General features: G+C 37.9%; 2 protein-coding genes across 4 annotated transcripts; one reads left to right on the top strand and one right to left on the bottom strand.

Annotated features, from left to right (window-relative positions):
• Window positions 1-950: 950 nt before the first annotated feature.
• UBA1 (ubiquitin-activating enzyme 1) lies at window positions 951-13057 on the top strand. Of its 2 annotated transcripts, none has more exons than XM_082919988.1 (7): window positions 951-1226; window positions 1468-1853; window positions 2668-2885; window positions 9152-9946; window positions 10189-11057; window positions 11142-11574; window positions 12278-13057. In XM_082919988.1, the coding sequence occupies exons 2-7, from the start codon at window positions 1481-1483 to the stop codon at window positions 12872-12874; spliced, it is 3285 nt and encodes a 1094-aa protein (XP_082776114.1). In that variant the 5' UTR covers window positions 951-1226; window positions 1468-1480; the 3' UTR covers window positions 12875-13057. The 2 variants fall into 2 exon arrangements, with proteins under 2 accessions (XP_082776114.1, XP_028073934.2); XM_028218133.2 differs by having other exon boundaries at window positions 991-1226; window positions 1465-1853.
• A 692-nt stretch (window positions 13058-13749) lies between these two features.
• On the bottom strand, window positions 13750-25957 carry LOC114276345 (LRR/ubiquitin-like domain protein). 2 transcript variants are annotated; one of them, XM_082919989.1, is made up of 10 exons: window positions 25739-25957; window positions 24262-24768; window positions 23876-24043; window positions 23620-23730; window positions 23416-23516; window positions 22266-22403; window positions 21773-21821; window positions 21559-21624; window positions 14244-14363; window positions 13750-14160 (listed from the first exon to the last, which is right to left on the bottom strand). In XM_082919989.1, the coding sequence occupies exons 2-10, from the start codon at window positions 24505-24507 to the stop codon at window positions 14044-14046; spliced, it is 1116 nt and encodes a 371-aa protein (XP_082776115.1). In that variant the 5' UTR covers window positions 24508-24768; window positions 25739-25957; the 3' UTR covers window positions 13750-14043. The 2 variants fall into 2 exon arrangements, with proteins under 2 accessions (XP_082776115.1, XP_082776116.1); XM_082919990.1 differs by lacking the exon at window positions 25739-25957 and adding an exon at window positions 25187-25699.
• Between the last annotated feature and the right edge of the window lie 839 nt (window positions 25958-26796).

Here is a 26796-nt window from a genome sequence, read left to right as displayed (position 1 = left end):
ATATAATTAATTTTGTAAAAATCTACTAGAAAATTTCGAGCAAAAATTATGGTCACTTTTTTTTTTTTGTTTTTGAGAAAAGTAGATTTAGGCCAAGTTTGGTATCTCTTGAAAAAGATAAAAAGTCAAAAAGTCACTATCCTATTTAAGTCATATCATCTTATTTAAGTCACATTATCTCTCTAACAAATCACTTCAAACCCAACTCATATTTTATAAAAAGTCAAAAAATACACTAAATCATCCCAAACAACCCCTTACTTAAAAATATAAAGCAAAGGCCAAAATGCTTATATGGGGTCCATTAATTGCGGGTCTACCACGCCCAACTCTGTTCAATTTGGACCCGTCAGGTGTTAGTAGGTCACCGCATAGAGAATCAAGTTCTCCGAGTTGTTCTGGGCAAGTACGAATTTTTTTTTTAATTATTATTTATTTTCATATAAATATTTTTAAGAAAATATCATTTAAATAAATCAATACGTTAATTTTAAGAATTTGGATTGTCACTCCTTATATCCTTATTTATGACGGTGGAAATCCATCTTTAAATATTCAGATTCGGATCATTAAATCATTTTAAGATATATTTTCACGATTATAAATAGGGAGATAAAGAAAGAGATTAAGAAGAGGATCTAAACTCTAATTTTAACACTATATATTTCAAATAAATCCACGTTGATACTGTTTAGTCCAGTTTATTTTAAGTTAAAAGTTGATAATCAGAAAATAGAAATTAAAAGCACTCATTCTCTAACTTTTAAATAATTCAAAATTTTTAATTTATTTAAGTTATTTCTACTTAAAAAACTATAAGCTGTCATAAATTTTTAAATTAAAATAAGATATAATTATTCCTATAATCCTCACCAAACACCCCCCTTATTTGTCCAAACCCGACGTCGTTTCACGACATTTACACGTCCCATGACGTCGTTCCTTGCCACATCCTGTCATTAGCTTCTCGTGATTGTTCTCTCCACAGGCCCACAAAACCCTAGAAATCACAAATCCACAAGGATACGGATACCCCCCTTCACCTGTCTCTCTGAACTCTCTCTCTCTCTCTACAAATGACCGCAAAACACGCTTGAAAAAAATTCTCTCAAAAACGTAAAAACACCGTTCGATCAATGCCAAAACCAAAAGCTAAACACTGTTGTCTCCATCTCCCAATCTCTCTCTCTCAGATTCCATTCCTTTCCGCGCCAGAGCTCCAATCGGTACGTTCTTTAATCCCTCTCTTCTAATCATCCTTTCTCTCTCTTGATTAATCTTCCTTTCTTCCCAACTCTCCTCTCGAATCGATTTCAATATGACACTATTTAGGAGGTTAGGGTTAGGGTTTGTAGTCACAGCACCGATCGCTTTTGGATTGGTGTATAACCACTGTTTTGATCTTAATTTGTTCAATTCATTTCTGTTTTTGATCGTATCGATGGGGTTTTGTGGGGCTTTTAGCAGTTTGTTGCACTTTATGCTTCCTAGAAAGAGACCTGTTCAAGAAGGCGACTCTAGTGACGGAGAAAACTTGCTCAAGAAGCATTGTGTCGGTTGTTTCATCTCTTCATCGGAATCCTCCACCGGAAAATCAACAGCCACCGAAGCTAATACGACGCCCAAGGACTGTAACAAGAGCGATAGCAGCGTTATCGGGAGCAGCAGCAGTAACCTAAGCAGCGCTAGTATTAGAGTATTGCCGGATATGGCTTTTGGTAATGGGAATCCGATGGATATCGATGAAGATCTGCACAGCAGACAGCTAGCTGTGTACGGACGCGAGACTATGAGGCGGCTCTTCGCCTCTAACGTCCTTGTCTCCGGGATGCAAGGCCTCGGTGTCGAAATTGGTACGACTTTTGAACCTTGCTGGTTGTTAATTTTGTGTAATTTTAGTGATTAACACAATAGGATGGATTGTGTGATTTTGAACCTAGAGTAGTTTTTGACATCTGATTACGGAGTTGCAAATTCTTAACTTATGCATCAGATTTGTTTTGTTCTTCATTTATAGTTTATTTTGCTATTTATTCTCCGCTACAAAATATTGCTTGATTGCTTGCTTGTTTTTGTTGCATCTTGTTGGCTATGGTTAGGGAGATCCTAGTTTTGTATTGTATAATAATTCACTAGAAGGAAAATTTATCATGTATAGCATAAAGTAGGGCACACTACCAAGACAAACAACTGACTCTCAGCTGCGAAACAGCTAAAAACTACTAGATGCACAATCTGCTCCAATTCACTGAACTTAATAATAGCAATTAATCCACATGCTAGTCACCTGAAGCATCTGAATTTCTAAAGCATTCTAAAATCTCGATCGATGCTTCATGATATCATTTGAGATGTTCCACTCCGAACATCTTTACCAATTAACTAAAGTATTCTTCACTTTCTTCTAAGAGCAGATACTGGATATATAACATTTTAACTGTCTCTTTTTGAGAGAAGATTTTTTACCCTGCCATTTCCCAATAGCACTGATAATGTTTGTAGCTTCATTTCTTCTTTGACTGTACACTGTCTAGTTGTTAACGATTATTCTTGACGAGTTCTGACTAGTGGGACAGATCCGTAATCTAGAAATGAATTTTTAGTACTTCATGTGTTTAAACAGGATTTTATCATATGGCCGTGTAATGTTTTGTGTTTCACATGCAGCGAAGAACCTTGTACTTGCTGGTGTCAAGTCTGTCACATTGCATGATGAGGGGACAGTGGAGTTGTGGGATTTGTCCAGCAATTTTATTTTTTCAGAGAATGATGTTGGTAAGAACAGGGCCCTTGCATCTGTTCAAAAGTTGCAGGAGCTCAACAATGCTGTGGCCATTTCTACGTTAACCTCAAAATTGATGAAAGAACAACTTTCTGATTTCCAGGTAATTTACTGTGTATTTATCTCACTGATTGATCTAAACTTGCTCAGATTTTTTTTTTATATTGTTTTATGTTCTGTTCCACCAACCCCCCCCCCCCCCCCCCCCCCCCGGGCCAAAAACTTTCTGATTGTCATTTCTTGCCCCTTAGTATGCAACAATTGTTTCCATAGTTTCTATAGTTACGTAATAGGTTTATTATTTTGTAGGCCATCTGATCTGCTTGTGACCTGTAAGTACTGAACTGATATAGTGTGCATTTTGTGATATTTGTTGCTACACGAGTTGCTGAAAGCTCTTTTTTTTTTTTTTTTTAAAGTTCTGGGAAGGATCTTGAACCACCATGTTTTCTGGAATTAACTGCCTTGGTCTATTAAAATGATCCATGTTTCTAGAGGGATAATTTTCTTGTTTTATGCTATTTTATTTTGTGAGCAATCAAAATACTGCCTCAGTGCTTGTCTGTTGAAACTTTAAAGCTGATGCCTCAACTATTGATCAGCATGTGGAAAAATTATGATAGATACTGTTTCACATATTGAGTCTCATGGCCTAACATATTATGTATCCGAGGATTTTCCACATAGTGGTAATAGTGGGCCATGGTAGACCAGAAAGGTTGTGCCATTATGACTTGACCGTCATGAGTTCAAAACACAAAAACTGTCTCTCCGCATACTGGGGTAATACTGTAGATCTAACTGGTTCCATATCCTGCAGTGGTGGGAGCCTCGTGCATTGGATTGCCTTTATACTTTTCTACAAAGTGGTGCCTAATTTGTAATTTGCAAGAATCTTTTCATTGTCCAAGTTGAATGGGGTCTCAAAATAGTTTCTATATTGATAATTTTTCTTTTTGATTGGCCAAAATCTTTTACTTAAAGGAAACTAGGTCTCCTAGAGTTATAATGAATAATTGACCATACATTCCTTACCTTGCTAACAAATTAATCCTTGTTTACCAACATGGCATTGTCTAACCGACCCCATCCCATTGATACAATCCTATTTTAAGAAAAGATAATGTGAATTCTTCCCTTCGTCACTTCAATAAAGAGTTTCCTTGATATTATGGTTTGGTATGATCTCAAACCATTAACCTGCCAAGGCACATGACAATATGCTGTTTTGATCATCATTTACAGGAGTTTGTTAGTGGGTAGATATTTATCCAGGCAGCATAGTAAACTCTATTTTATTGAGGTTTGGGCCATATATGGACTTATGGAGGCAATACGATATTCCAATGCCCTGCCAAATCAAAAGCTATATATTGCTTTGCAAGTCACAAGAGCTTTGTGAATATTGAAATTCGAAATATGTTTTTGCCTCAATAGATGGATGTTCAATGCTTTGTTTCAAGCTAAGAAGCACGGACACTTGTTCTGAGGAAGCGTGTTGTGTTTGACACTCGTATCGGACACTGACGCTTTTTTGGACACTCATAAAAGCATGGCAACGCGTCTAAAATAAAAAATCAAATTCATAATATTGGATACTTATTGACATTTCAATGGCGCATTTCTTAAATACTCCGAACACATCATAGGTGATGAGTCCCATTATAATAACAATATTATGCATTATTCAGAACACAATTTATTCACTCTAAATATGTTTTGAAATATTTATAAGATGAATATATCATATGTATTGCATTGTTTGATAATTGTTTTGCATTTTTTATAATGTGATTATTACGTGAATTTGTTATGAAATATATAGCTTTTAAATATAATTAGTGTCATGTTACATATTTTTTATTATCTTTGAATAAATTTTATTATATATATGACATATAATAAATTTGTAAAAACATAAAATTTTAATGTGTCCCAAGTGTGTTGTGTCCATTTTTTGAAAATTAACGTGTCTACGCATCTGTATCATGTTGGGTGTTTCTACTACCTAGGTTTCACGTATCATTTTGCTTAGTTAAATGAAATGGTTCGTGAATCATGTGACTTTGATACAGTCATGTTTCCTCAATAGGTATCTTTCTTTGGGTCATGTTTTCTTAATTCATGTTATGTACAGCGGTGGAAAATTGTTCTCGTAAATCATGTTGACTTCCATGTGGAGTTCTTGATGTTAAATTCGGTTCATATTACCCATGATAGTGGCTCAACTCATATTCCCCTCGACATGTATTCTATGGGATTTTGAATTTTCTTGTTGCATTAGAAGACTACCATAGTACCTTATGATGAGAATATGTGGAACTCAAACATGGTGTCGTTATGTGGTTGCTTCAATGCATGGAAGTTGCGTTTTGGCCTCAATCGTTGTTGTTTGAACTTTTTTGATAACTCAGGGTGTCCGGGCCAGTTTGCGCGCACCTCGACTAATCCCTGGGGGACCAATCCTACCGTCCACTAGCGGGGGGCTCATTTAAAGCCAAAGCCAGAGCAGAGCTGCGTATGGACTGGCCCAACACAAGAGTTGATAGCATCTAAGAGATTTTGAACTTGAGACCTAGAGAGGAGCAAACTCCTAAGTCCCAAGCCTCCACCACTAGGCCAACTCGTGGGGGTTGTTGTTGTTTGAACTTTGAAGTCAATGATTATTGCAAATTGATTGGTGCTTCCACATCTAAAAACCATGTTGCCTTGATCTATTCCCCTAAATTATCTGTGCTACTTGGATGCGATTTTTCCTATGTAATGGCTACATAGTCACCCTTACGTAAACTAAAATCTTTTTAAACTGGTGAAGATGATTTTTTGATTATGTTTCCTGAAGTGGTAGTTACTAATAATTAATGGCTGCCTCTATTTTCGAAATAACAAATGTGGTCTTGTGAGCTTTAAAATTCCATGTTGCTTTTAAAATGATCATGTTACCTTGATACATATTTTCCTTGCTTTGTGGAGGCTACTTTGTTTAGGAAAAAAAAAAAAAAAAATGTTAATGCCTGAGTAGTTAGTGGTAATTTGAAATTGCTGATTCAGTGATTTGGCCCAAGTCATTAATCCTATTAATGAATTTTAAGTTGCCTAATAATTTTTAAGTCCAAAAGCATACAATTCATGAAAGATGTGAAGTACAAGACTCAAGGCGGTAGGAATTACTACCCCTTACACTGTTCACCTAACTTTGTCAAGTCTAATGCAATTTCTCCTTGCACTTGTTCTCCACTTCTCTTGGTTTTGATCCTTTGTGTCTTCTGATTCAAAAGTGCTCCACGAAACTTCTAACTCGGATTTCTATATCCAATGACTTTGTTACCAATGGCCAAAGGTTTAATGAGATAATGCAATGCAAATGTGAGTTTTTGTGTAAAAGACTCGTTCTAGAACTTGTGTGTAAATGAAAAAATGAAAATTCTTGAAAATAATGTGTAGAAAGTAAGGCCTTGTTTGGGGGTAAACTAAAAAAGCCAAAAAGTTACTAAAAAAGCTACAAAGTTTATACTATTCAAGAGTAGCTTGTGAGGGAAGCCACTAGGGAAAAATTATTATTTTGCCTTTTGAATTCAACTATCCGAAAGTCAAAAAGGGTAAAATTGTAATTTTGATTTTATTACAATATTTTATTACACATCTTTTCGTAAAAAGTCAAAAGGTTATCCCAAACATACATATTTTTTTTTTCAATTTTTTAAATCAAAAGTCAAAAAGTACACTTGTATAGCACATCCCAAACAATGTGTAATTCTCAAAGAGCTCTCTATGATGCACCGAGGTTGCTAATCTTGTGTCTTTTTAATTCTAGATAAATAAAAGAGAGTTAATAAAGGTTTAAGAGTTGAAATCTGAACAAGAAACAAATTGCACCAACTTTCGCTTGTTCACTCCATTTGAGCTGGTAGTGAATATAGCTCTTTGTATTTGCGAGTTCATAGTTGGCGCATGTGTCTGCTCGAACTCTTTATGGAGTGGACCTCTTTGGATCTCTACAGAATTAGCTTTATAGCAAACATTGTTCAATGCACACGACTTATTTCATATAAATAATGGAATACCCACCATTTGAATTCAATAAAAATATCGAAACAATTAAATTCCAAAATAGAGAAGAAAAACAAATCAACTCTCTCATCCAAGAACAAAATTCGAGTATCTGTGGAGTGGCTAAAAGTAACTTCTCAAGTATAAGGGTATTTATCCCAATTTAAGATGTTCTAGGTCCTATTTTGTAACCCCACATTACAAATATGCAAAGAGAGTAATAATGCGATATCCAAATACAAGAATTTTGATGTTTTATATGAGCACATTCTCTCACTTTTTTATTTATATATATATATATATTTTTTTTATAATCCTTTCATAGTTCCTCACTGAAAATAAGTGTTGAATATTTGACTTTCACTTGAGTCCCAATGTCTTGTTAACTAATGCAATATGTTCATGCAATTGTACATGATTTTGAACCAGGGTACACAATCCATTAATGTTGGACATCTCGACTCTTTAGCGGTTGGACACATAGACCTCTGCACCTAGCCTAGATGCTTGGCACATGTTTTGTCCATGGAAATTGTCAACACACTAAATCCTAAACCTTCTAACATGATTGATAATTGTTTCTTGTGCGAATTTTACAGGTTGCATCCCTTTGGTAACAGGATCACACGGGACCTTTACAATATTTTGTTGCCTAGTTAATTTTCCATGTTACCTTAGGCTCCATTTGGGAATTGGCTATTTTAGTTGGTTTTTTGAATTTTAATGAAAATATGTGCAGAAAAGTAGAGAGAGTGATGTGACAATTTGTAGTGGTTTTTTTGGCTAAAAACCTTAATATGAGAACCGTAAACTATCACGTTTCCATTCTTTGTTATTGCCTAGATGGATAGAAAGTATGATTGCCTCAGACATTATTGAAGTAATATGGAAAATATTCTTTTTTGCGGTCTTGATGGTATATGTAATATAGGAACTTGCCATTTTGTCTAGGTAGATATTCCTTATGTTTTTCTGTTCCATTCTTTTAATAAGTCTGGTGGCTACATATTACATTTTGAAGTTGCCATGTTACCTTGATGTATGGACCTTTAAATTACCCATTGCAATTGTAATGTAATGGCCTTGCAGCATGGAAATTGTTGTGCTTGAATAGATAATGGATGGATTGTTTTTGCCTGAAGTGATGGTTGAATGTATTGGCTGCCTCTATGTGGAACTTGCCATTTTGTCTAGATAGATATTCCTTCTGTTTTTCTCTTTCCCCCATTCTTTTAATAAGTCTGGTGGCTACATATTACATCTTGAAGTTGCCATGTTACCTTGATATATGGACCTTTAAATTACCCGTTGCTTGTAATATAATTGCCTTGCAGCATGGAAACTGTTGTGCTTGAATAGATAATGGATGTGTTGTTTTTGCCTGAAGTGATGGTTGAATGTATTGGCTGCCTCTATGTGGAAAGTAAAATATTCACTTCATTAATATTCCATTAGATGTGATATTGTGGGGCCTGAACTTCCATGCTTCCTTGTGGGAGTAAGTTAATACCTCTGGATGTGAACTTCAATGTATTATGTTGCTTGTTATATATTTGCTTTGATGTATGCATTGATTGTCTCAATTATTGTTGCCTGAAGTAGTGTTACTTTCAATCTTCTAATGGCGGTGACGTTCTATGTGGGAGTTTTCCTGTTCTTAATGTATCACTTTGATTGTGTTTTGAGCCCCTTGTTATCGCCTTTGAGTTCATGATGGCAAATCTATTTTATTTTATTTTTGTGTAACTGAGGGTTTTCTTGCTGGTTGAAGAGTTTAATCTCTAGTGTTGTTTTTGCATTGTTGTTGCTGTTTGAACCTTGATTTGAATATTTTGTTTGCACCTTTGATTTCTTAAGTACCTTTTTTTTCTTTTTGGATAACTTGTTATCCAGTTCATTGGACTGACTAATTCTGCCCATTTGATAACTTTTTTTCTTAAGTACCTTAACAAATGTTATTTCCTATGCAAGCCAGGGATGGCTGCTGCCTGCATCTATATGATCATGGGAATGTTGCTATTATTAAAACTCCTATGTGTGAACCCCGATGGAAAATGCATTGTTTTTTTTTTCTACAAGTTCTTTAAGTGCAGCTTTGCAAAATTTCAGAAGCTATTTATTTTTCTCTTATTTAAAAGGGAAAAAAATAATCATACTATGAAAGGGTTGCTGGTGTAGCCGTCTTTGTTCTCCCTGTCATGATATAGATGCACTTCTAGCGTATGTATGCATGTTTGCAATTTATGTTCTGTTTTTCTTTCTTTATTTGTCGGATTTTATTGCTAAAAGGTCAACCTTCTATATTTTCTGGTGATGCAGGCTGTGGTTTTTACTGACATTAACCAAGAGAAAGCCATTGAGTTCAATGATTACTGCCGTAATCACCAGCCTCCTATTGCATTCGTCAAGGCTGAAGTTAGAGGCCTTTTTGGAAGTGTGTTTTGTGATTTTGGACCTGAGTTTACAGTTGTTGATGTTGATGGCGAGGAACCACACACGGGTATTATTGCTTCCATCAGTAATGATAACCCTGCATTTGTGTCATGTGTTGATGATGAAAGGCTTGAGTTCCAGGATGGAGATCTTGTTGTGTTTTCTGAAGTCAAGGGAATGGCAGAACTCAATGACGGAAAGCCAAGAAAAATCAAAAGTGCAAGGCCATACTCGTTCATTCTTGAGGACGACACTACAATTTTTGGTACTTATGAGAAAGGTGGTATTGTAACACAGGTGAAGCAGCCCAAGGTGTTGAACTTTAAGTCATTGAGAGAATCACTCAAAGATCCTGGTGATTTTCTTCTGAGTGATTTCTCCAAGTTTGACCGCCCACCTCTACTGCACTTGGCATTCCAAGCGCTGGATAAGTTTGTTTCTGAACTGGGACGCTTCCCTGTTGCTGGCTCAGAAGAGGATGCTCAGAAGCTGATATCTATGGTCAGTGATATCAATGAAAGCTCTGGAGATGGGAAAGTGGAAGATATTAACCCGAAACTTTTGCGGCACTTGGCGTTCGGTGCCCGAGCAGTTTTGAATCCCATGGCTGCCATGTTTGGTGGTATCGTTGGACAGGAGGTCATGAAGGCATGCTCTGGAAAGTTCCATCCACTTTTCCAGGTGACTAATTTTACTAAAATGTTGGATTAACAAGTGTAAATTTTGTTTCCCTTGTATGTGTGCGTGCGCGTGTATGTGGATTTTCCCATTCTATTTAGAATTAACATTTTTTTTTTATTTTTAAATCCCTCTTGGAGACATAAATTTTATCGGTGTTAGTGAGTCTGACATTTTCTGTACTCGTTGAATTTGATGTCTTATCATGGTAACCTAAAACTATTTATTTCACCATGTTTCTACAGTTCTTTTACTTCGACTCAGTTGAATCACTTCCCACGGAACCTCTAGAACCCAGCGATCTCAGACCATTGAATAGCCGTTACGATGCACAGATTTCAGTTTTTGGGTCGAAACTCCAGAAGAAACTTGAGGATGCTCAGGTGTTTGTTGTGGGATCTGGCGCACTGGGCTGCGAGTTTCTGAAGAATTTAGCTCTGATGGGAGTTTCCTGCAACAGCCAAGGAAAGATGACAATTACTGACGATGATGTCATTGAGAAGAGTAATCTCAGCAGGCAGTTTCTCTTTCGTGATTGGAACATTGGGCAGGCAAAATCTACTGTTGCTGCTTCTGCTGTATCATTAATAAATCCTCGTCTCTATATAGAAGCTTTGCAGAACCGTGTGGGCCCCGAGACTGAGAATGTTTTTGATGATACCTTCTGGGAGAATCTAAATGTTGTTATTAATGCCCTCGATAACGTCAATGCCAGGCTTTATGTTGATCAGAGATGTTTATATTTCCAAAAGCCCCTTCTTGAGTCGGGAACCCTAGGTGCAAAGTGTAACACTCAGATGGTCATTCCTCACCTGACCGAAAACTATGGTGCCTCAAGAGATCCCCCAGAGAAACAAGCACCCATGTGCACTGTTCACTCATTCCCACACAACATTGATCACTGCTTGACATGGGCTCGATCAGAATTTGAAGGCTGGCTCGAGAAAACACCAGCAGAAGTGAATGCTTTTCTTTCAAATCCGAGCGAGTATGCATCTGCAATGGGGAATGCTGGTGATGCTCAGGCCAGGGATAATCTCGAACGTGTTCTGGAGTGCCTTGACAGTGAAAGATGCGAAACATTCCAAGATTGCATTACCTGGGCCCGTCTAAAGTAACTTGATTATTGATCATCTTGTTTTCTCCTTCCATTAGTATGATAGGTCTTTTTCTGACACTTCTACCCTTGTGTCTGTAGGTTTGAAGATTATTTTGCTAGCCGTGTGAAACAGTTGATTTTTACTTTCCCTGAAGATGCCGCAACCAGTACAGGGGCTCCATTTTGGTCCGCCCCTAAGCGCTTCCCCCAGCCACTGCAATTCTCCGTTGCCGATCTCAGCCACCTGCAATTTATTCTGGCAGGATCGATACTACGGGCGGAGACATTTGGCATCCCAATTCCGGATTGGGCCAAGAACCCTAGGAAGTTGGCTGAAGCTCTTGATAAAGTGATGGTCCCTGAATTTCAACCGAAGAAAGATGTGAAAATTGTGACCGATGAGAAGGCTACCAGCCTTTCCACTGCATCTATAGATGATGCAGCAGTCATCAATGAACTAATCATGAAGCTAGAACAGTGCCGGAAGAATCTGCCACCTGAGTTCAGGATGAAACCAATTCAATTTGAGAAGGTTTTTCTCATTTCCTCTCTCTTTAAATTTTAAACATATGCATATTTACTGTTCCTAATCGTTAAAGCTATTTGGTCCAAAGCTATGTTACCTAGAATGTGGATTGTTCTAGTACGGGGAATGAGAAAGGGAAGATGGTATGCATATGTTCTAAAAAGGGATATATATAGATTACACTATAAGAATTTAAGTTACTTTTGAAGTAAATTTCTTTTTAACCATTAAGCATCCGATAATATGTAATTTTTTTCCCAAATTAATCATGTAGCAGTATATTTTTAGGAGCATTATAACCGATTCTTGAAGTTTTGTTCTCACTTCTGATTTTTGTACATTATATTTGATTTTTTTCCTTCCTGGGGATAACTTTAGGTTATGTTCATTCACATTTTCCGTCTCTTACTCTTTTTTCTTCACAGATCCAATATCCAAACACGATTTTAAGAAAATATATTGAATTTTTTTTTTGAGATTGCTTTGGATTGCTAAATTTACTGTTTTGAAGCGAAAGTGTATCATGGTTTAGTATGTGCATCCCAAAATGTAATTCACTAGGGTATTGTTTTTTGGTAACACTAATCCAAAGTATGGGAGTGGTAAGGATGGATGCTTTGCATTTCCATTTTGAAAAACACAGGATTGGTGACGATTCAGATCTCTTCTCAGAATTTTAGGTTCCTAATCTTGTCGCGGGTATGTGCAGGATGATGACACGAACTACCATATGGATTTCATAGCCGGGCTTGCGAATATGAGGGCGAGGAATTACAGTATTCCTGAAGTTGATAAACTGAAAGCCAAATTCATAGCTGGAAGGATTATACCCGCAATTGCAACCTCCACGGCAATGGCCACTGGTCTCGTTTGTCTGGAGCTGTACAAGGTTCTAGATGGAGGACACAAAGTAGAGGACTATCGCAACACATTTGCCAACCTAGCACTCCCTCTGTTCTCCATGGCTGAGCCAGTCCCGCCTAAAGTCATAAAGCACCGAGACATGAGCTGGACTATTTGGGACCGTTGGATTGTTAAAGACAATCCAACTTTGAGGCAACTTCTCCAATGGCTCGAAGACAAGGGGCTGAATGCATATAGTATTTCATGTGGAAGTTGCCTGCTCTACAATAGCATGTTCCCTCGTCACAGAGAAAGGATGGACAAGAAGATGGTGGATTTGGCTAGGGAGGTGGCTAAGGTGGAACTGCCGCCGTACCGTCGGCACTTGGATGTGGTGGTGGCTTGTGAGGATGATGAAGATAATGATATCGACATCCCGCAGATTTCCATATACTACCGTTAAGGTTTGTTGTTTGAATAATCATGAAAGTGTGTTAAAGCTAGAGACTCTAGGTTGAGAATACTGTATTCACATTTGTCTTTCAATTCTGGTGTTCCAGTCGAGGATGAGCACACGAAATTGATAAAATTTACTATATTAGCTGCACATTACATATATAATCTCTGAGAGTTAAAACATTGAATACCTGTGATTTGTTTTGGCTTTTCTGTTTGCTTGTTTAATTATTTTTTCGTATCTGTTTTAGAGGGCATTATCTGATGTCTAGGTTTTATCTTAGTTACTTGCTGAGTCATAGCTTAGGTGGTTTTGAGATGTAAGGCCATGTTTGTTTGGGCAGATTGGATTAACATTTCCATGACTAATAGTCTTAGGACTACGAATCGGTTGGATTATGTATCTTATCTTAACTAATAGTTAAGTTTAAAATAATTAGTCTGTACTTCAATTGTTTAACTAAACATCGGATTAATAATTTTATTGGATTATTAGTCCAATCTCAAGCTCATGTCTACCCAAACAAATATGGCCTAACTGTATTTGTTATAAGAGCCTTATTCGCAGGAAGTAGACAACGAGCATCTGAAGTGAGCTGTTACCTTTCCAATTGTGCCTAATAGTGTATTATCTTTTGAGGATGCAACGCTTTTGTGGTTAATTATCTTTTAATGTTATATTTGGTTGCAGGATTTAGAGAGGAATTTGAAAAGGAAAAGAGAAATGAAAAAAGTGTGTAAAATTAAGTAAAATATAAATATGTTTTTATTCACATTTCACTTGTCTTTCTCATTTTCTTTTTCAAATTTTTATTCAAATCTCCTAATTAAACACAACATAAGAATGTCGTGTGGATCAAATTGACAACAGGCATCTACAAATTCTCAACAAGTCGAACTTTCATACCACATGCTCTACCTCACAAATGTATGACAAATCTGTAATTGTTTACCATTCATTATTTGCCAGTAATATAGTGAAAATTCCCCGTAAAGCAATAGAGAGAACAATTCTGTAATCCACTCCACAAAAATGAATAACATTGGACAATGCTAGGTAATGTCCAAAGGCAAATTTCTTGCTTCATCAAATCAATGCGGATCAATTTTTCTTTCACAGCTAATTTGCACAGATAAAACAGCTCTCTATCATCAGCTTTTTTAAGCACCGAACTGTCAAAAACTTTTATCAGCACCCTCATCGAACTTGGTAGATCCTCCCCCAACTCTGAAATCCAGTTGCTTCTGATGTTTTAAGCGGCGCCGCTCATCAAAATCTTCCCATCCTTCAAACTATTAATAAAATTGTTGATACCATAGCCTCGAAATAAAATATAAGCATAGTGGACCAGTCAATGTATAAGATTAGTTGATACCTGGCGGAGAACATCCATTGTTATTTGTGTGCCATGGAGATCCAGTGTTGAGAGCTGGATGCACATTTTGAACAGGGTTGATGGGAGGGATTCGAGTCCATTGTTACTTAGATACAAAGCCTGAACAACAGTTGGAAACATGACTACATTACCAGTATGCGCAGCACATGTGCCCGTAGGTATAGATACTCTTACATTGACCCATTGCATGGGCTAGCACTGCCTATACATTCTATTTAGGCAGCAGAAAACTTATTTAGGACAACCACACGGATAAATTTCAAGAGTACACACAGACGATGCATTGGATACTTGATTTTTGGAGAGAATTATTAATGACAATAAGCCATCTCATGGGATCTGTGACAGTTTGGGTGACTTAACAGTGAAAACCAAGTGCAATTAACATTAGCTAGGGAGCACGTACACGGAGATACAACTCAACATGACACAATCACCCCCAACACATCAATTTTCAAAAAACATAGGACACCACATGCTTTGTATTCATTAACATTTTATATTTTTACAAATTTATTATGTCATACATATGAATAATTTATTTAAAAATATTGAAAAGTATGTAACATAACACTAATTATATTAAAAAACTATATATTTCATTAAAATCAAGATAACATTATAATTACATTAACACTAGTTATAAAAAGCTATATATTTCATAACTTAAACATCAAGATATCATTATAATTACATTGAGAAAAATTTGGCCATAAATCCCTCTTAACTTCCTTTTCTTATTAAAATGACAGAAAAAAAATTTAGAACTTTCAAAACCCCTTTATAATAGTCCCCCTATTTATATCCTACCCCCTATGTAAGATTGAATAGTCCATTATATGTGAGATACCATATCCAGATGAATTGTTAGTCTGTACTTTAATTTTTTAACCAAACATCGGATTAATAATTTTATTGGACTATTAATCCAATTTCAATAGAGATGGCAATCGGAACCCGACCTGACGGGGACCCGATCCCGAATTGAGTGATTATTCCCTGAAAAATATCCCCGACGGGCCGGGGGTGGTATTAAAAATTAAATCCCCGATGGTATTCGGGCCGGGGACGGGGATACATGTTTCAGTCCCGGACCCGGCCCGACCCCGGCCTCGATCCCCGGCCCGGTTGCCCCCCGATATAAATTACTATTTTATCCCTGTTTATATATATAATATATGATGCCCGACCCCGGTTTTTGAACACAGTCTCATTCACACACACAAATTTCTCTCATTCTCTCATTTCTTATCATCATTATCATCATCCAAAATAGATCTGAACAGATCCGTCGAATCGATCCTCCACCACCACCGCCATGGCTTCCTCTTCGACTCCCGAACGCCTCCGCCTCCCCAACATCGATCCTCCACCACCACCGCAGCAGATCCGCAGCAGATCACTTCCTCTTCGACATCACTCATCGCCTCCTCCGTCGTAGATCTGCCGATCCTCCACCACCACCGTCCTCCGCCGCAGATCTCGACAATTTTAGATCTTTTTTTTTTTGTAAGTTGTTGATGATGATGATGATAGATACATATATATATATATATATATGTGTGTGTGTGTGTGTGTGTGTGTGTGTGTGTGTGTGTGTTGTAGAACAATTTCAGATCTGTTCTTTTTTTTTTTTGTTTAAGTTGTTGATGATGATGCGTGTGTGCTGTTGAACAATTTCAGATCTTTTTTTTTTTTTTTTAAGTTGATGATGATGATGATAGATACACACACACACACATACATATATATATATATATATATGTATATGTATGTGTGTATTGAACAATTTCAGATTATTATTATTATTATTTTTAAGTTGATTGTTGTTGATAATGATGATGAAACATTGAAAACAGATTTTTCTGTTTTTTATTTTTTATTTTTATTATTATTATGTTTAACAGAATTATATATATAAAAAAATTGGGGATTTTTCGGGGTCGGGGAAACTCGATCCCCGTTGAGAATCGGGGGCGGGGGGGGTGATGGTGTCCCCGTCGGGGGTCGGAGGCGGGGACGGGGATTTTTTTGCCTTCGGGGATCGGGGACGGGGAATGTAATCCCCGGCCCGGCCCGTTGCCATTCCTAAATCCCAAGCACATATCCACCCAAACAAATATAGCCTGAGGGGTCTATCACCAAATCCCTCTTACATTTAAGGTACAAAATAATAATAAAACATTGCAATACATATGATATATTCATCTTATAAGTGTTTCAAAGCATATTTAAAGTGCAAAAATTGCATTTTGAAGAATGCATGTGTAAGAAATAGATGTATTATTGATTGATATATGTTGTATGTTATAAATTACAAATGGTGAGAGGTTCCTTATATAGGAGATGTAGTGGAGTAGGTGATAGTAGGTGGTAGTGGTAGGTGTGTAGTAGGTGGTAGTAGGTGGTGGTAGGTGTAGTAGGTGGAGTAGGTGATGGTAGATTTTAACAGCCCCCGCAAACTCAAGGGGGATAGGAACTAACCAACTTGAGTTTGGAGAGAGTAACAAAGCAAGAAAATAATCTGAAAAATAAAAAATGGATAGGAGACACTGTATGGTCGTGTCTGACCGTTGTAGAAGACTGTATGGTTATGGCAGACCGATGTAGAAGACACTGGCTCGTGTTGGACCGATGTAGAAGACAGTTTATGGGGTCATGTCGGACCGTTGTAGCAGACAATGTTGTGACAGTTGTTGTGACAGTTTACGGAGTCTTGCTGGACCCTTGTAGAAACTAACCGGAATCAATGTCGGGACAGTTTACAGAGTCTTGTCGGACCCATGAAGGAGCTAACCGGAATCAATGTCGGGACAGTTTACTGAGTCTTGTCGGACCCATGAAGGAGCTAACCGGAATCAATGTCGGGACAGTTTACAGAGTCTTGTCGGACCCCTAAAAAGTCGCACCCTCAAAAAGTGTGCCCAATCTTTCAAAAGGCGTGCCATCAAAAGGCGTGCCCAATCCATAAAAAGGCGTACCGGACATGATGGCGAGGTGCGTGATTACCTTGGCTTGCGCGCCCGTTTTGTCGTCTGGCGTCAAGTGGCGCGCGATGCGCGGATCGGCCCTGGCTATTTAAACCAAGGTTGAGGCGGAGGCTGTGCAAACCAGTCTGAAACCGCTGAACATTTTCATTCTGAAATATCTGAATATTTGCATTCTGAAACATCTGAACAATGGCCTCTTCTTCCCGTTCAGCTACCCAGAATATGGCCTCTTCGTCCCGTGGTCTACTCACTCTCTTTCCCGACCTCAACGAGTCAACAAGAGAGATAACCAGTACGGTGGCCAGTGAACCTCAACCAAACACCTCTGGTTTTGCTCCGTTGAACTTTCCGATGCGGTCTGTGGAGCAAAAAATGGCGGTGCAAACTGATATTGAGGCCAATCAGTATACTTTGAAGTCATGCGTGGAAACCATGACTGCGGTCACAAACTTGTCGCACCGGCTGCAGAGTAGGACAAATGAGGTGCAGCAGTTAAACGCCCAACTGGCTCTGCTCCAGCGCATGTATAAGGATGCGCGAGCAGAGATAAGTGTGCTAAAGGCAGAAAACAAGGAGCTGAAGGCGAAGGCCACCGTGATGTTCCGATTTGGAGGGCCGCCATATGCTGTAGTGGAGGAGCAGGGAGGAGGCAACTTGCTTGGTGGTCTAGGAAGCATGGAGGCTGGGCAGTCACGGGACAATCAAGAGAAAAGCAAGAAGAAGAGACCCGCAGCAGAGTAGAGAAGAAAAATCCCACTGTGGGTGCGGTTGTTTTGTTTTTTGTTTTTTGTTTGTTTTTTTTTTTTTTGATGTAAAATGGTGATCGGGGTGAGCCCCGATATGAATAAAATGAGTTTGGTGTGCAGTCCGTCGGCGTCTGTTGTTGTTGTTGTTTTTTTTTTTTTTTTTTTTTTTTTTTTTTTTTTTTTTTTTTTTTGCAACTTTGAATATCAGAACAAAGAAAAAACAATGGAGAGTGTTTGGTTTGGAAGGGTAATCAAAATATATTTGGGGGTGTGTGTAAGGGTGGATAAAAAGGGTCAAAGAGCACATGGAGTCTGAGTGTGTGCATAATAAAAATAATAAAAGGAATGAGTGGAGAGTGGGTGTTATGTTTAAAGAAAAGAAGAGTGGTGGAATTGTTAGAGCTTTTGCAACCCAGTCGGCTGCCATGTTTTTGTGTCTGCTCGTCCAAGAAAAGGAGAGGTGATGCTGTGCTGCAAATTCACGAATATCCAAAAGAGGGTTTGGTGGGAGAATAGTTTAGAATAAAAAAAGATAGATAATATAGTTCGCTCTGTCCTGAAGAGAAAAAAGCTGAAAAAGAGGGAGGTGGTGATGAACGTGGACGTAGCACAACTTTTCGAACTGGACGCGTTACAAGATTGGGACTACACGTTCATGCCCACGTGTGGGACAGTTGGTGATTTCAGGTTTTGAGTAAAGTGGGTCTAGGGAGAGAAAGTAGAGAGAGAGAGAGGAACAAAGTAGTCATGATCTCTGCTCTTCTTCGTTCTGCAACATACGAACAAAATGCTGAAAATCACAAGGATCGCAACACCACCTATGGCAATCCCAACGACAAGCCCTGTCGATACACTCGATGATGAGCTCGACGGCGTCGATGGGGTGGTCGATGATGACGGCGGCGACGGAGAACTCGAGGACGACGGAGGTGGCGGCGATGGGGTCGTGGAGGTCCCAGTAGGCGGAGGCGGGCTCGGAGTCGTGGAGGCGGACGGTGAGGTAGCTGCGGGCGGCGGCAGTAACCCTTGTCTTTTGTTTCTCTGTCTAGATCGGCGAACACGCCGTAGTCCACGGATCTACGGCGGTGGCCGCCTCTATCGATCTCTACACTTACGCCTCTCTCAGCTTTCCGACTCATTCTGATAATGATGATAAATTAAAGCTCCATTTGAAGGATATGGCCTTAGAATTTGCTTGGCCAGTCGGAATCTGTGAATCTTGATTTTGGTCATCAAGGTTGGTTAATGTTTGGAGAAAATGAGCTGGAATTGGTGAACAAATGGGCTTTTGAAGGTGAAAAAATAATCCATGGGAAGCCGTCTGGTATTGACAACACAGTGAGGTGCCGAGAGGGAGAGGGAGAGGGAGGTTTGAATTGGTTGAGATTCGGCGGGCGGTCAAGGCAAGGTTGCCGCCCGCCGGAAGGCGAAGAACACCAAGATCTTTAACCTATAGCTCTGATACCATGTAAGAAATAGATGTATTATTGATTGATATATGTTGTATGTTATAAATTACAAATGGTGAGGGGTTCCTTATATAGGAGATGTAGTGGAGTAGGTGGTAGTAGGTGGTAGTGGTAGGTGTGTAGTAGGTGGTGGTAGGTGTAGTAGGTGGAGTAGGTGATGGTAGATTTTAACAGCATGACATTATTATTATGAAAGGATTCATCACATAGGACGTATTTGGAGGGTTCAAGAAATGTCACCGAAGCGTTCACAAATTGTCGGTAAAGTGTCCGATATTATGTATTCGATTTTTTAATTAAGCCACAATGAAGAAGTGTTAGACAAGCTTTAGAAATGTTCGACGAGTATCAGTGTCCAACATGGGTGTCGGACATGACATAATTCCTTCATAGAAGTGTCTATGCTTCTTAGGACATAATAATGCATACAAAATGTTTAAAAAGCTAAAATGAATCTACCCTTCCGCCAAGGTTCTAGGAAGCATAATAATGCAAACAGAAACACATGCTTCATCAAAGAATAGAACTGCAAGAAGCAACCTTTTCATCGTAAAGTTAAAAAAGGCAACATTGCGAACTTTAGAATGGAAAAGTTCAATCAAATGTGTGCCATTATCAAAAACCAATATGCTACAACTCCAAACACTGCATTCCTCTTCTAGTTGGCATGCGAAGTTGATGTTTTACCCTACTATTCTGCCATTGATATTTGCAGCAGAATTAAGATGTTGCTTGTATCTTGATGCAACCAAAAAACAAGCAACTGTTACTTTCTAACATTTAAATTTAGTTTTAACATTTCATTTAAGTTAGGTACATGTATCAATTATGCCCTGAAGTCCAACGTCTTACAGAATTCATTGGAACGTATCTTGATTTTACCCTCTTCATTCCCATATGGTAAGATGAGGTTGGCTCCTAGGGTAAAGAGGAAGTAAGATTGAATGTAGGGTATCATGGAACAGAGGCATGAAAGAGAATATAAAAAATATTTGTTGAGACGAAGTCCTTGTCTTGTGCCAAAATATGCATCGTCAAGTTCCTCCCATGGTGGTTACTTCTAGGTCCTGTGGTTGCTTTCACCATAGAAATCTCCAAGGTTCCTTGTCAGAGGGTAAATATCAAATGTAGTAAGACTTTCAGACAGAGAGATAATCAATTCACGTGGCAGCCAGCCACATTGTGGAAGCAGGAATTTCCAGCTACCTTTCTTTTTTTTTGAACAGAGAAAAAAGGATGTTTTGTTGTGTCGTCGCCGCATCTGTCAGCCCTGGCCCCAAGGTAACCAGTTGCCGGCCAGATTTAACCCAACCCATAGGAAAAGACCCATCATCGAGGCACCAATGGAGTTCAACCACACACCACAGAGAGCCCAGGGTTGATCGGAGTACAGTACGAGGTCTTAAAAAAAGCCAGCTAGGAAATTTATCCATTTCCCACTCCCCAGGATTCGAACCTAGATCACCCTTGTGGAGAGAATTGCTTTCTCCACTAGGCCACCACCCCCGGTGTTGAATTTCCAGCTACCTGGGCAGCAAGAAATCTTCATCCTAGATGTAATTCATTATGGATAAAATAGTCTTTTTCTAAGGCCTATCATAGTTTTGAAACCTAATCCTCGGAGGCCTTTGCTAATCTCTACCTCTAAGGGCTATCATAATCCTAAGGGACTATAAATCTCCTTCCCTATTTTGTAAACAAATACTATTATAATAGATCTCACATCTATCCTAATCTAATTCTGTCCACTGTCATCCAAAACAAACGGACCCATAGTATCTAATGCAGTTTATAGTGAAGATTACTATTTGTGTTCCAGTATAGCTAGATATATTTGGGTGTCCCTGAATGCTTCAAGTTCCTTTCTCAAACACAGCCAGTCTATATGCTTAATCCTCTCAAATTAATATGCTTAATTCTCTCAAATTAGTTTGTCACTCATGATTTCTCATGCATATATGACTTTCTTCCGCTTGCTTTATCTTGACACTAGGCTAAATACAGAGAACACAAGTGCTCCTTTTCCTCTTTTCTTTGTAAGGAAGAAAAGCAAAATAAGAGAAGAAATAAGAAAGTACAGAAGGTGGACCTTCAAATTTTGTAGATTGCCAAATGTCTCTGGCAAGTCCGCCAAGAGATTTGATGAAAGGTCTACCTGCACTACATCAAAACCACGTCCAGAATATCACCAGAGTAAAAAAAAAAAAAATTTATTCTCCAATCTCGAGTGAAAAACCTGGATTATTCATCACAAATAAAATTTGTAAGAATTAGATTTCGTGACAAAAGAACTAGAATCTTACCTCAGCAAGAGAAGTACATTCTCCTATACAAGTTGGGACAGTGGATATCCTGTGAAGTGATAAAAATGTAACAAGAAAAGTTCAGAACACAACTACTGGGAACTACAGGATATCATGCATAACATTTTTTAAATTAATTCAAACTAATATCCACAACATAAAAGGTCATCACACTTGGCATTTAGCAGGATCCAGTAAAATCTATAAAATTCTATGGGATGCGAAATGCCAATAAAACATGAAGTTAGGAAGCACTGCAATAGTTCACGCCCCAATGTCCCAAAAAAGAAAACAGAAATTAACATTAGGAAGACAAATCATTAGCACTTAGTCATTTATGCCAAACTAAAAGAGAAGGCAGGCAAGGGGAAATGGAATACGAAGTTAAGCCCAATAAGAAAAGCAACAAAATTATACCCCACCATAGAGTAATTACATTTTAAGTGCAAAAGTACCTTTTTTTTTTTTTTTGATAAATTAAGTGCAAAAGTACCTATTATTGTTTGCTATCAAAACTTCAAGTTGAGTCAGGCATCCTATTTCAGTCGGGAGACATGTCAGCTTGTTGTTCGCAATATGAAGTTGCCTCAGACAAGTCAAAGCACCCATGGCAGAAGGCAAAGCTGTTAAACTGCACAAGTCACATAATGAAATTCTGAAACACAAATGATAAAAAAAGTACAGGCCTCAGTAATTAAACCTGGTAGGATAATATACCTCAGTCATCTAACTACTACATGTGTGTGCCTAACACAACCATACAAAGTGCCTACATTTCTAGGGTCATAAAACTTAATACAGAGATCAAATAGATGTTTAAATTGGTCAAATAAGAGGTAAATTGAAGGAGGTCATCCATATGAGCATAAGCTATCCATGAAAATAATTTAATTATTAATGAACAAAATGTCTTTCAAAGTAGAACAAAAATCGCAATGGTAAAGCCAGAAGGTAGTTCCTTTTGTCCTTAGTATGTTATACAAAATAATACATAAAATGACCATTGTCTAGCCTCAAGAAAAATAGGAATTATATCAAATTTTTGAGTTTTGTGTGGGGGCTGGGTGCTTGTTATGCCTTAACATGAATAGCTTAGGTAAGGTAAAGCATGTTCTTTTTGAGTGATGGTGGTGGTTTGATAGCAAATGGTTGAGATCTAGTTGTTGGGTCCTGGAGAGAAAAAGTATTTTTATTTTTATTTTGAACAACTGTATTATTTACATGAAATGATATTTTTGACAGGATATTAAGGTTAATTCATGCCTCTAGTTAACAGCGTTTTTTGACACAGACTGACGGGAACTCAATGCAATTTCTGATACCACTGGGGTAAGGAGTTAATATTACCAAAACCTTAGGGGTCCGTTAATTTAAGATTTACCCCCAAAAAAACAAGTACGAACAACAAATAGGCCCAATAACCATCACTAGTTGCAGACACAAAAACGACAGTGCATACATTTGACTCTTTAGCTGTAACACCAGCATATTCAAGTTTCTGTTATAAAATTTCTGATCATATCTTGGAAGGAACATATTAAAGAAAGACTTGAGTTAAAAAACTTCAATAGTTTGAGCTCCTACTGAATATGACAATTAAAACAATAACCAAGCAAATAACATGAAGAACACTGATGACATACTGGTTTTGGTTTAGTGACAAAACAGTCAGAGACTTTAGAGATGTTACTCCTTCCCAGCTAATGGATTCGACCAATAGTTCATTTGCATTCAGGAGCAGCTTCTACAAAATAAACAAAAAACTAAAAATGTCGAAAATTCTCTAGAGAGAATAGATCAGGTAGCTTGATTACAACAACTAAAAGAGATATAAGGCATCCTGTCACCTGCAAAGCACGCAAACTGCCAATTGCAGCTGGCATGTCTTTTATAGAGTTGTGGCTGAGATCAAGTACCCTCGCAGAAGGTCCACAAGTCCATACTTCATCAGGTATAGCCTTGAAGTTCCAAAAAAGAATAATTACAGTGTGATCTTTCTGACCCAAAATATAAAATTATATAATGATACCCAGATTTGTTTCAGTGTTTCATGGATTTAACTCATGGAAGAATTGATCAAACACAAGGACTAGTAGTGTATACCCTCAAGTTGCATTCAGACAATGCTATAACCCCAGTAGCTTTCCAACGCTCAAACTGGCTCTTTTCAACAGCAGCAACATCATCCCTTTTCCCCTCCTTGCCTCGATTTGCATCGGCCATCCGCCTCAAATTCGATGAAGCCGGTGCTTCCTTCCTAATGGGACCATCCTGTGTGAATAAATTCAGCAATAATTAGCTAATTCACAGAGATTCAGAAACGCTTACACAGCCAGTTTGGATTGACTGATTTGATAACAAATAACGAGAGACAAATCTATCTTGTTACGTCCCTTTCATTTATCATATCACCCAATAAAGAAAGAAAGAAAGAAAGAGAGAAATAAAATTGGTGAGATTTAAAGGAAGAAAGAGTAGTAGTACGGTACCCCTTGGTGTAAACCTTGGGAAGCCATGAGCATGATCTTAGCCCCATCGGTGACCTGGGACGACCTCAAAGTGAGTTCATCCAGCAGAACTTTCCCTTTGAAGATGAGCTTCTGACCGCGAGGGAGGACATTGGTGAGGGGTTGGAGTATAGATTTGAGGTCTCTGACGCTGGAATCAAGAGAGAGGGACACAGGTATGGATCCTCCGCCGAACTTTATGTTCACCTTCACAACTGCCTCCTCCATTCGCCCCTCTCCCTCGTCTTTCTCTTTCGGTCGTATCTATCTGCTGATTTGCTCCCGCACGCATTAGGAATCCGGATCCTCCGTCGCCCTTTCCTGCGGCGCGTCCCTGTCGGCCTCCAAAACGACGTCGTTTTGGAGGGTTTTTTTTTTCTTCTTCTCTTTCCTTCTTCTTCTCACTGAGCCTACCTCTGTCCTGGATACCATCCGAAGCCCAAGCCCTCCTACTTCAACCTCAACCCTGTCTTCTTCTTTGGGCGGCGGCTATGTACATATATAAAAAAAAAACTTGAGGATCATAGATTCAGAATCAATCAGCAAACCATTAATACAAGTAAATTTTTTTTTTCTTTTTTCTGCAGATTTTTCATCAACACATTTTTTCTTTTTTCTCTTCATCATCTTCTGCAGATCCACAGATTTTTCATGATGAAAACAAATCTTCTGCAGATCCACAGATTTTTCACCAAAAATTTGAAAAAAAACAAATTTAGATCAACAATTTTTTTTTTTCTTTTTTCTGCGTTTTTCTGCAGATTTTTCATCAACAAATTTTTTCTTTTTTCTCTTCATCATCTTCTGCAGATCCACAGATTTTTCATGATGAAAACAAATCTTATGCAGATCCACAGATTTTTCACCAAAAATTTGAAAAAAAACAAATTTAGATCAACAAATTTACCATTTTTTTCCAGATATGGAAACCTGATTTTTACAGATTTGGAAACCTGATTCAAACATATCTACAAATCTAATTCAGAAAGATTAGCATAGCTGTTTACCATAACTGTAAAATCAAATCTACACAGATTACTTGTATTATTTTTCCGAAAAATGCTTGGGAGCATTAATTAGTGTTCCCACTAATTAGGTGGCAGTGGGTCCTGCAATTAATGATGTGATGTTTTGGTCTTGGAGTTGTATTTTTTTTTTTTTTTTACTTTTTCAATGCATTAGTGCTATTAGTGGTGATATTTTTAGTGGGATGAATCATTGTTGTATTTTTTCAAATCTGAAAAAATCCAAATAGAAATATTAATATATATATATATATATATATATATATTTTGAAAGATTTGGCGATTTTGGGGTTTTAGATCAAGGTTTTGGGTTAGACATGGTTTCAAGTGTTGGGAATTTTATGGGTTCTATTAAGAATAAGAAACTTTCACTCCCCCCAAACACACCAATTCTCACAAATTACAAGCTTCCAAACCCTCAAATTATAACTCACCGCAGCAATGTCAACAACAGCAGCCACCACTTGAATGCTCAGATGTGAAGCCTCAGATTTTCAATCCACCATTGCTAATCAATCACCACCAAGCTCACCATACCCAAAACCATGACTTGGGCACTGAGAACCGACTGAGAGAGAGAGAGAGAGAGAGAGTTATCAGTGAGAAGAAAAAGAAAAGAAAAGAAAAGGCAAGGCAAAAAAAAAAAAAAAAAAACTTCCAAAACGACGTCGTTTTGAAGGGCGACAGGGATGCCCCGCAAGAAAGGGCGACGGAGGATCCGGATTCCACGCGTTAGACTCTTTTCCCATCCGCACCTGCTACGGCCCACGTGTAAAATACTGCCTAATTCGTTATTACGGTGTCAATTCGTAGATTCGGATTAATTCGCATCGCTCAACCGATTAATCGTGGTTTAAATTTTAAAATTTATAATTTTTTTTTAAAATTATTTTACGCTGTTATAATTAATATATATATATTTTTTCAATTTATAATAAAATATTAAAGTAAAAATATGTGTGAATAATATTTTATATATAAAATTTATTATAAATTAATAGTTATATATATAAAAAATATTATATAAATTAATGTTATATATTATGTAAAAATTTGATAGTTTGTGAAAATGTCTTTCAATTCTTTAATCCGTCCAAAACTATTCAAACCATAATTTACCAATTTACCAATTTATTAATTCGCTATTTAATTTATAATTTTCCTTTCGTACCGTTCAAAACTCACCGCCACACCCCATCTACTACTCCCCTCCCCTCATTGCAAAGGAAAATGCGGGGGACCCCAGTAAGGGGTGACCCCCAGCCCACGTGGCTGTGGGTGATTGGCCGAAAAGAAAAAAAAAGAAAAGAAAGAAAATTGGCGAATGGCGTTTCGCCACGTCACTGGGGGTCGACCCCCAGTGGGGGTCTGTAGCAGGATTACATTGCAAAATGCTTAATCCCAAGATTAAAAAATAAAAAATTAAAATAAACTACAAACACACTCTTTCATATTTGTTAAAATAGGAATTATTTTGTATAATTTAAAAAAT

The sequence above is a fragment of the Camellia sinensis genome, chromosome 3, assembly GCF_055761805.1.
Source record: "Camellia sinensis isolate YWXY chromosome 3, ASM5576180v1, whole genome shotgun sequence".
Lineage (NCBI taxonomy): Eukaryota > Viridiplantae > Streptophyta > Magnoliopsida > Ericales > Theaceae > Camellia > Camellia sinensis.
The sequence above is the reverse complement of the archived record's forward strand: the minus strand, read 5'-3'. Positions and strand labels throughout refer to the sequence as shown.

Bases quoted from the DNA above. Each gene is read 5' to 3' on its own strand.
- UBA1 (XM_082919988.1), top strand. From the start codon at position 1,481: ATGCTTCCTAGAAAGAGACCTGTTCAAGAAGGCGACTCTAGTGACGGA. The intron at 2,886-9,151 runs GTAATTTACTGT...CTGGTGATGCAG, and splicing joins AACAACTTTCTGATTTCCAG to GCTGTGGTTTTTACTGACAT. The intron at 11,575-12,277 runs GTTTTTCTCATT...GGGTATGTGCAG, and splicing joins AACCAATTCAATTTGAGAAG to GATGATGACACGAACTACCA.
- LOC114276345 (XM_082919989.1), bottom strand. From the start codon at position 24,507: ATGGAGGAGGCAGTTGTGAAGGTGAACATAAAGTTCGGCGGAGGATCC. The intron at 23,731-23,875 runs GTATACACTACT...TGGAACTTCAAG, and splicing joins TGTCTGAATGCAACTTGAGG to GCTATACCTGATGAAGTATG. The intron at 22,404-23,415 runs GTATGTCATCAG...TGACTTGTGCAG, and splicing joins TTGTCACTAAACCAAAACCA to TTTAACAGCTTTGCCTTCTG.